Raw genomic sequence first — 12345 nt, forward strand, 5'->3', positions numbered from 1 at the left:
TTATACTGAACTAAAACTGCTGTACTCTTCAACACGGCCTTTGTCTCCTTTGTTCCCCATTAAATAAGCCCCTCTCATCTCAACTGGCCCAAGTTTTTTGCAATTATTGTTGCATGATTTTCTTAGCATTTAAAGCAACTTTGCAACATAAAAGTCTGTTGACTCTTTAGAGTGATTTCCTGTGCTGTTGGAGGCATGTCTGCGTCCTCATCCCGTGCAGCAGCATTGTTTCCGCCCCCCCGAGGGGCTCCGACGGGCTCCGAGGGGCGCAGACTCACAGATAAGCCCATCAGCCATTACCGGGTTCCTCCTTCAGACCTATTAGGTCTTGCAAGGACTTCAAACACCAATTTGTTCTGCAAATAGCCCATTCAATGTGTGGCTGCCAAAGAGAGACACCTCTCTGCCTCTCTGCAGTAATTGAATCTTCAAAGGGACATTTTCCTCTATTTCTGTCAGGTATTAGAGTGATGAATAGCAAACGGTCATCTGAACAGAAAGAGAGGATACATGTTTATCCATGTTCAGTTAGACGCTCATCATGCACCTTGTTGAGTGCACGGCTGGAAACTGAGTGGATCTTAAAAAATGTTCAGAGGTAAGGCAGACGAGGGGTTCAGGGGGGGGGGGGGGGGGGGAAATCAGGAAAGCAATACAAGATAAAAATACACTAAAATAAACAACTAGTGTAACTTTGACTAGATTGACGCTATAAAATGAATTTAAGGAGCCGCTTAAATCTTCAATATTTTTATTAATTAAATACACCATACTGGAGCAAATGTCTCGGAAAGTATCACAAATAAATTCTCTTTCATTCGGCATTTATATGTTGGTGATGATCTCTACATTACTGACTATGAGCACATTTCTTCTGTTGCCATGGGTTGAGTCTGGAGGGTGGGGGGGGGGTGGAGTGTGGAGGGTCAGATGTACTGTAGCCACGCCTGGACAACGACATTAACATGCATACTGTACATACATGGTAGTTTACAAATACACCAAGAGTGTTCATGATTTGTTTTCCACAAAAAGCCACTGATTTTTTTAAAACCCCATCTTCTTCTACATACCACCAAAGAAAAGAAAAACACATTCCCCTTTGACAACACTTAAAATATATAAAGTGGGAACACCATGTTTTGGGGAAATCAGGATAGAAAAGGAAGAGAGGAAAAAATGAAAAAGGTCCCAGGTTTTCCCCGAAATGTCTTTAAACAAATATGCAGAGTTTATAAAGCCTGCATCTCTTCTCTTCATTAGTCTTTTTCTCAACATCTCTCGTGTGTTGGATCATTTTCTCTACAGTGAGAGTCCCCTTGGATTTTCTTTCTTTTATTCCAAGGTTGTGGAGTCCTCAGAGTCCAGATTCAGGTGCATTAAGTGCAAGTGTCCGCCCATATTTACGGAGAAGCCGAGGTTGAAGCTGGGCTCTGGGCAGCAGAAATCAAAGTCATGTAACTGGTAGGATGGGTGGAGGATTCCTCGGGGGGGCAGAGGGCCTGGAGCACAGCTAAAAGGCTGGGCTGCTGGTCCACGCTGTCTCGGTGACATGAGTGAGGGCTAAAATGAAGGCACACGTCCTGCTTCCTGCTCAGCTCCCGCCTAACACACCTGGATAGTGAGAGATCAAAGATAAGACATTTTAGAATGGTGCGCCGTCATTAGTTCACATAATGACATGAATGTTTCACCCTGATAAATCAGCTTCCCCCCAGTGTTTCATTTATTGATCAGCCAGGCTTTGAAACCCATCTGGTGTCCCATTTACTTTGCATTAACTTAAAAGTGCATCCATGACGCGATTCTCTTTGGTATAATCATAACGGCGCTCAGCCTGGCACACAGAAACACTTTCTTTTTCTTCTTTATGATTCTTAGGGGCGATTTACTTTTCCCTTCATCCCTCAAATCACTAGGAGGGCTCCGGTCTATTAGTAATTGCAAACTCCTACTTGGGGGCTAATTAAAGTGACTGACGCTGGGAGGGTCTCGCTCCCCTGGGTCAAAGAAGCTCTGTGTGAGAGAGGTAATTTGTCTGTTCTGAACAAAGAGATTAGGAAGAAAGCTTAATAAATGAGCATCAAATGTCCCACGCCATGGATGCGGACAACACCAATTATGTTACGGCAAAATCGCACATAATCAAACCAACGGTCAGGAGATAACCCCCGTGTTTCCGTGTGAGCGGTGACTGCTTCATCTGCTCCGTGCTGAACCAGCCTGTGTTCCTCCAGTCAGTGTGTGGAGGACACCGGCTGTGTATTGATTCTGAACAGTGTTATCATTGTGGAAGTCAGGCTGATGCCAGGCCATCAGAACAGCGTTTTAGCAGCAGAAGTGATGTTTGTGTGATACAGTGCTGCAGCTCTCCTTCTTTCACTCAGGCAGATAACAAAGCATCCTGAGACGGTTCCCGCTGAGCGGTGTGTCTGTTTATTTCATAATTCTCTCTCTGCTATAATTAAAGCACCGGGGCCAATATTCAGATTGCATTTAAGCATCAATAATTCAGCAGTTTTCACTACAATTGATGTTAGCGCATAAATAAACAATGAGGCCTCATATTTACTACACCAGCCATGCTACAAGAGACATTGGGGGGGGGGCGGGGGGAATAAGGACTTAAACAGACATTTAAAATTAAGCTAGATAATGCAACGGCTTTCAATTTAAATGTGAGGAGCTCTAAGAGCTCTAAGAGCTGATTTGTAGAAGTGACAAGCCCTTAAAAGGCCTGTGACGTGGAGGGGGGAGGGAAGCGGGGGGGCTTAATGGAGTTCTACCTCTCCTCTACTCACAAAACCACTCAAGGTGAAATGCATGCTCCCAACAATATAATTCCTCTTTCAGTCAGACTCTGACACACTCCAAACACCCTCCATATCTGTGTGTGCTGTGTGTGCAGACAAGGTATCAATAAAGCTCTTGTTGTGAGGCAGAAATGATTATATCTCCTGCGGCAGAATGAAGCTATCCTGAAGAATGAAGTTATCCTTCGTATATGATTAGGCCTTCTGTTTTGCTTTCACTGGAGGCATCTAGATGAAATCAGGGAAGCCATGGTGACAGCTCTCATGATATACTGCTGCTGCAGCCGCTGTCTGTGTTCCACCTCGGGCCTGGATACTGACTTTGGCCTTGGAGGAATAACTTAGCCCAGGTGATCCCAGCCTTGTTGATAAGGAAGTCAGATGCCGTTTTAAACACTGTGTATTAATGGCATCCTGTGTCATTTTTCAGCAGGGTAGTTACTGTGGATCTGGATGGAAAATAAATTCAAGATGACTCAAATATGTTTCTGCTTATAAAAAAGCGTGTGTGGGAACAGCAGTACAGAATAAAATAATTTCACATGTTTTGTGCCGACGGTTAATACTGACTTTCTGTGTATCCTCCAAGAAGAATGATGGAAAAATCCATTGGCTGTCTAAAAATAAAATTCATCGTTGCTCGGAGAGATTTAGTATCTGCTGCGTGCCTCGCAGTGAAGTTGAACATCAATGTAAACAGAGTGAAAAATGTCACCGTGACAATTACAGATGTTTTTTCTTTTCCTGCTAATGACTCCCGCTGACTGATGGCATCTTTTACTACTCCTTAACTCTGAAGTTATGATCCCTCTGCTCATTTCAATACTTTGAAAAAGAAGCATAAAGAGCACTCTCCATCAGCAGACAGTGGGTGTTTCTCAATCTCGAGGAAGGCTCCTCCAGAGCCACTATTTCAAGGATGCTACGTCATCGAGTCCCGCCGAAGGACTGTTCCAATGTCCAGGATCCTTGGAATCCTACCGAGGCCGGCGTCCTTCGTTGCGGGAAATTTAGAGGCTGCACATGTGTATCCTCCACGGCCTTAAAATCCCCACAATGCTTTGCGCACGGACCAATTTCCCCAAATCTTTGACGGAAATCGCACTCCATTTAAGGCGGGGCCTCGCATATGACGCACACCTGCACACCTGTTAGCCTGTTCCACCATTCTTCGTTTTCCGAGGCTAGGAAGGATTCTTGCCTCGCATCTGAAGGACCTGACTCGGAAGACATGTCCTACCAAGGAAGCGTCGACATTGAGAAACACCCAGTGTGTGTGGGGGGGGGGGTCTTACCTTCTGGTCGGGCAGTAGTGGGTTCGTCTGCAGTGAACTCAAATGTCCGTTGATGAGTGCTGTGGGTCTGTCGTGTTCGCAGAACAGGCTGCCGTTGATGTAGTGGAACCGGTCCCCGGGGACCAGCCGGTTCCGGCAGGTGGAACACGTGAAACACTGCGAGGGGGGGGCAGAGAGACAAGCGTTCACTAGCAGGCCCCAGTGCTCAATCCTATTATGTAATAACACCTTGTGAGCGCAGACATAGGTATTTGCAGGTGTCGGTGCGGGTTGAAGGTGGATAATACAGGAACAATTAATAAAGTAAATACCCAACGTGTGAATGTAAAAGCTTGCACGCGTCTTAAAAATGGCAGTTGCTAACAAGAAGTGGTGGTCATAAGAGGTGCATGCATCATAACATTGGAAATCAGACTCCAATGGAAAAACCCCACTGATTTTGTCAAGGAAACCAGGGCATTGCTAACTATGAAGATTGGCCTTCAAAAATCCGTCATCTCTTTATCTCTACGAAGCCAAACTGATGTTATTGACAAGCATCTTCACACTCCCATACAGTAGGTGGCGGTATGAACCTTTATAAAGGACCTTTATATTTGTTAGTGATCCGCCAATAAGCATAGAGGAAAAGAGAAACACAGCCAAACACATCATCTGCTGTGACAACAATAGTGAGTCAGTTAGGTCAGAGCTATGGACTACAAAAAGATGTTTGCTTGGCTATGAAAAGCCAGTCATAATTGTTTATCGTATTGGCTACACAAATGCTATAAAATATACGGGTCAATTCAATCCAGTGCAATGTTATCTATCCCTGTAAAGGCAATTGTTAAGAAGAACACCAGTAATCAAAGGCCTTTTTTCAAAAAAGATCTGTATAGCATTCTTACGTTGCAGTTTAAAACTTGATAAAGGGGGTTTACCTTGAGGTGGTACACGTTGCCCTGCGCCCTCATCACCAGCTCACTGGCTGGAATGGACTGACCACAAGCGCTGCAAGCTCCGCTGTTTCCAAATAATCTGAGAGAAAAAGAAAGGTGTTACTACAGAGCCACTGTAGGCATCCTCACAGATGTAGCCTTGTGAAATGGACTGTGGCGTCCACACTTGTGTCTGTTCAGTATGTGAATGAAAGGAAACTAAGTTCAATGCAAAGTTCAATATTCCCCAGCTGCATTTCTTACAGGAAGGAGAAAACATACCGGGGGAAAAATAAATAGAACATCATCACTTTATCGACAGAGAAATGAATTCTGTACATCTCCACGAGCATCTCGCTCTGAAACGGCATATTACTTTTGCTGCACATTTTTTTGCAACCTAATAATAACCTGGAACATAAGCAATCAGGACCTAAGAGGATTTGATTGTACATCCAGGCGGAGACGTAGTGCTTTTGCCATTAGGACGCCTGTGAATGCTCCGTCAGTGCCGTGTTTCCATTAGAAACCAGTAGCTACTCGGGTTGATATATAATGTGCATGGGTTAACCTTTTCAATCATGGTGTCAACACTTTAGATTTGCTTCTGCTCATCTCTTTCGTCCCTAACCTTCTCCCTCTCTCTCTCCCCCTGCCTCTTGATAATGAAATGCTTGCTCCAGCTTCCCTTCTATCTTCCTTCTGAGTCCACAATTTAGATTACTTCATCTCGGTGAGCAGCAAACTGAATGAAATTTCGATTTGAGCAGAAAGTAATTTACTGGGATCTGGACCCATTTGTCATCATATCTCACCGGGTGTTTGCTCTATCACTGCACTTTTCCTAAGCAATCAAATAAGACCACGGCATCTGACATGCTCCGGAGAGAAGGGGAGAGAGGGATGGAAAAAGAGAAGGGATTGGGGGAGTGGTTAACATTGGTGTGTGTGTGTGTGCATCAGATCAAACTTGTTTGGCTTAGAAGAAATTAACCAGAAACAGATAGTGTTGTAAGACTTACATTTTTTCTGTTGAGACATTCTCGAGGACAGTTTTATGAAAAGTATTTAGCAAATTCACAAAGACACGGAGCGAGGGAATAAATGCTTCTACCATTCCGACCGTAACCCAAGCAGTTGTTAGATATATTGACGAACAAACAAGTCAGAGCTCTCTGCAAAGGGACACAGAAATGGCTTTCATTAAGAGAGCCTAGGCAGAAACAAATTGTGTCTTGGCATCATTTGGAATGGCTCCATCAAAACTCAATTTCAGAAACTAATTAACTGGAGACTGTTGTCACAACACTGCCAACTCTCGCTTTCACTGGGACGAGCATGAGCGTGGAAATGAACGTATATCGCTTTAAGACTTGTGCAATCTGTGGAGAAACAAAACGACACCCTCCCGCAACGACATTTCTGCATATCAAAGCCGAGTTGTTTGAAAATTCAAACTTTGCTAAAATGGAAAATATGTTTTCATATTTTGTCATGTCATGTCATTCCTGGAAGAGTTTCCTTTGCGTGATTGCTTTTGAAAGAGGTCGAAACATGGCTATAGGAAGTGTTCACCGCGGCCTTTTATATTTCACCACAGTGTGGAACCAATACCAGGTTAATTATTTTATCATGGGATGGCTCTTGATATAGAATTTGATTTAAGGAGCTGAAGCCTTTAGGTGCTAAATGAAGCTGCTATATTGGTTTGAACTGGGGCTTTAATGGCCTCCTCTGCCAGTGACCTACAGCGCTGAGGTGAAGCAGACACCCTGGGTCAGTATAATTAAGGCCAAGGGACTCTTTAATTGCTGTGACACATCTTGTTTCAGCTTTTTCCTGAAAAAAAAAGAAAGAAAAAATAAATCAGTGGCTCTTACCATGTTTCTGGCTGGCTGACTTAATCTTGATTTTTCTGTTTTCTCGCTCTGTGTCTCTGACTTTGCTACGCGTTTGATTCAATTAAATAACAAAAAAAAACATTTGAAGCTGTCTGTTGTCTATATAGGCAACAACTATTGGATTTCATTTCAGCACTGACTGCTAGGTGAAATATAGCATGGCTTGCTGCTGCTAGGCTGTCTGGTAAATGCAGACCTCATTCACCAAGGCCTTTGAGTAGGGTAAAATTACCCCACAACAATGATTTCTGCAACACAGTCCATTAAAAATGCCTCTCTACATCAGCAGCCAAAGCACCTTAAAAGCACTAGGCCATATTGATACTGAAGCGGGGCTTTGCATAATGGCAAGAGCTGCATTAGAGAAAAGGGTGGAGGGGCCGGGGTGGGGAGATTGCTAGGATGAGGGAGGGCGCGCGTGGATCTGTGTTGTGCATGTGTTTTGGGAACAGGGGGATGGGGAAATGTGTGTGTGTGTGTGTGTAGGGGTGGAGGGTGGGTGGTGATGGGGGATCAGCCAAATTACACTTGGTTAATTCAGAGTAACAGATCTGGCCCCAAGTGAATTGAAGGCCTTGAATTAATTCTGTTATGACAAATCAAGATAAACGTTTCCCCTAAATTGCATGCGATTTAATTAATTTCTGAGATCCCGGTTTTTTCCCTGGCCTAATAGTTCACATTCTCTTGTGCTGTCATAGTGCTCGAGTGGGCAGACTTCAAAGTGATATTAAATAACCAACTATTAGATTTACCTCACACGTTCTATTGGAAAAGTGCCATTTAATTACCTAGGCTTATTCAATTAAGGGGACAGCATTCTCCCTGAATCCAGCAGCCACAAGTAAATTAATTCTCCCTCTACTAGCAGCCCACAGAAATAATATCACCGCAAGCTTAAAACAACATGATCCCCGCAGCTAAAGCAACTTTGGCTTAAAGTTTGACATTAAAGCTTTTGGTGGCAGCGCTGCATGCAAACAGAGATGCTGCTTGTCATCTGATGTGTGTTAGTCCTTTTGATGGATAGGAGATGGGTATCATCCCAGGCCAGGCTTACATCCCATTATAGCTGTGATGTGATTCGACTTCTGATCAATATAAGCATTTTCTTATCAGCTGCATTGATAGAAGTCTAGAGCTTAAAATGTATGTTGTTTGGGCAGTATAGCAGTCCATTACAAAAATGGGTCTGGCCCTTTAAGATGAGGGGGGGGAACAGCGGCAAATGGCATTCGCAATAATCCCTCTTCTCTATCTGTCTTTCTCTCTTGCTCTCTCTCAAAAGCCAATTTGGTTAATTAAATGTTTTGTTTGCAGTGTGGCTCTCATTCATTTCGGACACGTCATTGGGAGCGGATACAAGCCAGGGACCAGATCTCATTAGATAAAACCCATCAGGACTAAAGGAAATGGAGGGGGACTATAATTAAAGCATTTAATTGTGTAGACTCACTGTCAGATGTTTTCTTCCCCCGCTCCTATCTTTATCTCTGCAGAGATCTCGTGGTTCCATAATATGCGTTTTAGCTCTTCCAGTGAGCGTACTCTCATTACAAGTGGAAAGGTGTATGCACATTTTACCCCCTTCCAATTGTAATTACGTTATAGTCCCATAATGAATGAAGTACCCCATTGACTCCCTCTTCCTCTTTATGAGATGGGTGAGTGAGAGCGCACAGGCACACTTTAGATTGGGAATGATCCGTGGGATTTAAATAGCATGTTCACGTTGACTTCCCTGAAATCATTAGTTCAAAAATAAATACAACTCAGATTCACATATATTCTAACTTGAGAAAACAGAAACATTTAACAAAAAAACATTGCTATTAAAGAATAATAGTAAAAAAACAGTAAATGAACAGGGTTGATATTAATACCATTTTTGCGCCCCAGGGTGGTCCAAGAAGTATTTGAACTTTCAGTAAACTGTGCCGTCACAGCACACTGCTCTACATTACCAGGATGAGTGTCATCAATAAGCTCTGGTTGGGTGTCTGGCACACCTACTAGAATATTTAAAAAGGCTCTCTTTGCTAATTAAATGGTGTTTTTCTGTTACATAAAAACAAAAAATAAAAAGATAATCTGTACCGGACAGGAACACTCCACATGTGTCTCGCAGAGCTAACATACATCTTAGAAGGGCAATGTTGTGTCCTCCTGTTGACCATGAGCAGCAGACAGACATGCAGATGTCTTCTGCTCTGCTCTGTCAACAGCAGTGAGTTTGACCAGGGAGACTTCCACCAGGAGACTCTAATGAACCCTGATCATGGTACGAACATTTGAGACGCATGTTCTGCTGAAAAACAACCAACCTTGCTGATCATTGCATGAGTTGCCTCATTTTGTCTGTTTATAACTTGATTTACAATTGTTTTTTTAAATATTTGAGGACTTTTTGAAGTACATTTGTGAAATGAATTATCTTATAAAGTCAATGATAATGAACACGAGTGGTAATGTGAATAAATAGCCTTTCCTAATATTCCATATTGTAATGCACGTTCCTCTTTTTAACGGCACAGCTCTGCATCTTTTAAATGTAATTCTGCTGTACTGCACATTTGAAGATTTTCAAAAGAAAATTGTCATTGTTGTTTTTACTTTTGTGTATTTTAATATATTTCTTGTAAACATTTATTTTTATCATTTTAATACATTTTATATATTTGTTCTTTTTTTACAACTTAATTCCTCCTACTGTGTTTATGTATGCACCATTACACTCCAAAGCAAATTCCTTGTATGTGTAAATCTATTTGGCAATAAACCTGGTTCTGATAGTGATAATGGAAGTGCTTTTCTCACCTGATATAGTCGTTTCTGCAGAGGATCATGCCGCTTTTTGTGTAGCACGACGTGCCGATTTCTCCCAGCTGGGCCTGGCAGCAGGAGCACTTGAGGCAGCGGCTGTGCCAGTAGCTGTCCATGGTGTAGAGGAGGAAGCGGTCTGCGATTTTGCCCCCGCACCCTGCGCACCGCTTCCAGGACAGAGAACCTGCGCCCACCGGCGGGGGCTGGCTGCTGCCTCCGGGATTAACCATCGTCCCTGAAAACACACACAGAAAATGATGTTGACAGTCTGCACCCAAGAAGTTGCTGTTCATACTTTTTTTACCAGACAAGTATTGTTTTGTATACAATAGGGTCAGGACCTGGGATGGGCTTTAGGGCTGTGCCAGATACTTTAACAACAAGGTAATACGATCATGTACGCCACAAGTGAATTTATCAAATATCACATTTTAAAGTCCAGCCCCTTGAACATCATGTCAAATCAGATTGCAAATCGTACTAAAATAAATCTCATAAAGGGAAGAGTTCTGAGTCCTGTTCTGCTACAACAGAGCCACGAGTCATTTAGTGAACTAATCTGCCCTTGATCTCTGTCTCTGTCTCCCTGTGCTGTTGCTTCATTGGACCTCTCATGGTGAAAGACTGTTAACTGTTCACCCCAGGAGCCAAAGGAACAATTATGCAGCATTTGCTTTTGCTGAGCTATCCTAAGAAAGTGTAAATAGCACAACACTTCACCACACAATCCCTCACTCTATTGCAGTTTGAATAGCTGGGAGGTGGTTATGGGCAAAACACAAAGGAATACTATATGAAAAGCCTGGAACAGCCTCAGAGTGACATGTGAAACTGTTTGGCTTGTTGGCTCTGTGTTGACCAACACTTGATGCATGCAGGCCTTTTGACCTGAGCAATGAAGATGATCCGCCCTGCAGCTAAGAAAAACAATATTTAACAGCACCTTAATAGGCAACATGGCCCTGATATACCCTCCTGTAATGACGCTAAGTGTTCTAATCTAATGCAATGCAGGCATTTGTTTCACCCACAAAATTAATGTGGGCTCTTTCAAATGTAATCCCCTCCAATTTGGTGAGGCAGACTACATGCCTGGATAAAGCCAAATCTTTGTTGAAAGGCAGGTAGGCTAATTAGAGTTGGGGAGAGGGGGGAGAGGGGGGGTGCACACAGAAAAGCATTCAGTAAGCCCATTAGCGATGGCTCTTAGGGACAAACCACAGTACCTTAGTGCTGATTAAATCTAAAAGGAGATGAATCAAAAAGCCGACCTGAAAGTGACTCCCTGGATAAACAAGACGGACCATCGTCAAGTTTCATTCAGAGAGGGGAGATGGAGGGGACAGCAGGGGAAGAGAGGAGGGGGGTGGCTTTTAACTTAAATGGGCTAACTCAAGTAATTACACGGGCAGGCAATTTGGGCGCAGAGACCAAGTCATGGAAACAGAACGAGAGGGAGGAGGAGGAAAAAAACACATCAGGCAGCCATGTGCTGAAACCGTCCTGTGCGTGTCTGCTGCTTTTGACGGAAAAGAAAAGAAATGTAAGCCTTACATTGGCGTTTTTACGTGGTAACTGCATTAAGAGTGGATATGGAGGATGATAATGTCACACGAATCACAACAAAGGCTATCATATCACACATCACCGCTACAATTATTGAGAAAGAAAGATCAGACAAGGCTAGTTTCCAGAGTAAACTAGAAATAATACAAACTGATATTTTAACCATGCGTCAATACTACCCACCTCGTTTATCTCTTTTCAGAGTAATGGCTGTAAAGTTAATGACTTGCAGGATTAGGCAGGTTAACAGGTAGACCACAACAGTCCCACAAAGTACAGGTAAAAAGCGGGTAGTCTCGCGGACGGCCGGCCTCCAGCTCCGCGCGACAGAGGGCTCGAGCTCGGATATTCACTGGCAACAAGCGGCGTGCGAGCAAATGGAGTTATCAGATAGTATTTCCACTGGAAGGTTCCCGTTTTACTGTTGCTGCTTTAGTGTTCTTGTCTTCACTGAAACAAAAGGAGTCCATTGCAAGACGTAATTAGAGGTATGCGCTGTGCCGTAATGTCCTTCAGACGGAATGTTTGGCAAAAGAAAGAGAAAGAAATAACGCGGCTCGCGCTGAAGCTGAATCTGACTGTCCTCCGTCCGCTCTGGTCCCGTCCGTTAGCTGCTTGTTCTACATGTGTCGCTGTCTCGCTGACAGGAAGAAACCTCCAGTAAAACCCCTTTTAGCCGCGTGACGAAGGTCCCACGACAGCCAATCGGCGCGCAGTCCATTTAACAGGAATAACAAATCCAGCCAATCAGAGGGAGGAGAGATTGACTTTGACACGCAGCAGAGAGGGATGGAAACAGAGGTGAATAGATGGACCCGAGAGGTGAGAAAGAAACGGAGTGTCAAATGTATACACTTTAAAACATTGAGAGATTACAAGACTCCAAACAACATTATTGCCATCTAAAAATCTTTAGCAGTGTGTTCAGCTAAAGTAGTTGCAACACTTAGGCCTATTTGTGTTTTTATTCTTTTGTTTTAATCGTCCATAAGGTTCATAAATGGATTCATTGGCTCTGTTAGCTGGA

General features: G+C 43.4%; 1 protein-coding gene across 1 annotated transcript; it reads right to left on the minus strand.

Moving 5' to 3' along the window:
• Window positions 1–734: 734 nt before the first annotated feature.
• On the minus strand, window positions 735–11966 carry lmo4b (LIM domain only 4b). The gene is made up of 5 exons (XM_034140831.1): window positions 11502–11966; window positions 9747–9987; window positions 5032–5128; window positions 4109–4264; window positions 735–1614 (listed from the first exon to the last, which is right to left on the minus strand). Exons 2-5 carry the CDS (start codon window positions 9980–9982, stop codon window positions 1606–1608), a joined length of 498 nt encoding a protein of 165 aa, XP_033996722.1. The 5' UTR covers window positions 9983–9987; window positions 11502–11966; the 3' UTR covers window positions 735–1605.
• Between the last annotated feature and the right edge of the window lie 379 nt (window positions 11967–12345).

This window comes from Trematomus bernacchii, unplaced genomic scaffold, assembly GCF_902827165.1.
Source record: "Trematomus bernacchii unplaced genomic scaffold, fTreBer1.1, whole genome shotgun sequence".
NCBI classification, from domain to species: Eukaryota; Metazoa; Chordata; class Actinopteri; order Perciformes; family Nototheniidae; genus Trematomus; species Trematomus bernacchii.

Excerpts from the sequence above, each read along its gene's own strand:
- lmo4b (XM_034140831.1), bottom strand. The coding sequence starts at position 9,982 with ATGGTTAATCCCGGAGGCAGCAGCCAGCCCCCGCCGGTGGGCGCAGGT. Across the intron at positions 5,129-9,746 it reads TGCAGAAACGACTATATCAG|ATTATTTGGAAACAGCGGAG; the intron begins GTGAGAAAAGCA and ends TTTTTCTCTCAG. Across the intron at positions 4,265-5,031 it reads GCAACGTGTACCACCTCAAG|TGTTTCACGTGTTCCACCTG; the intron begins GTAAACCCCCTT and ends CCCCCCTCGCAG.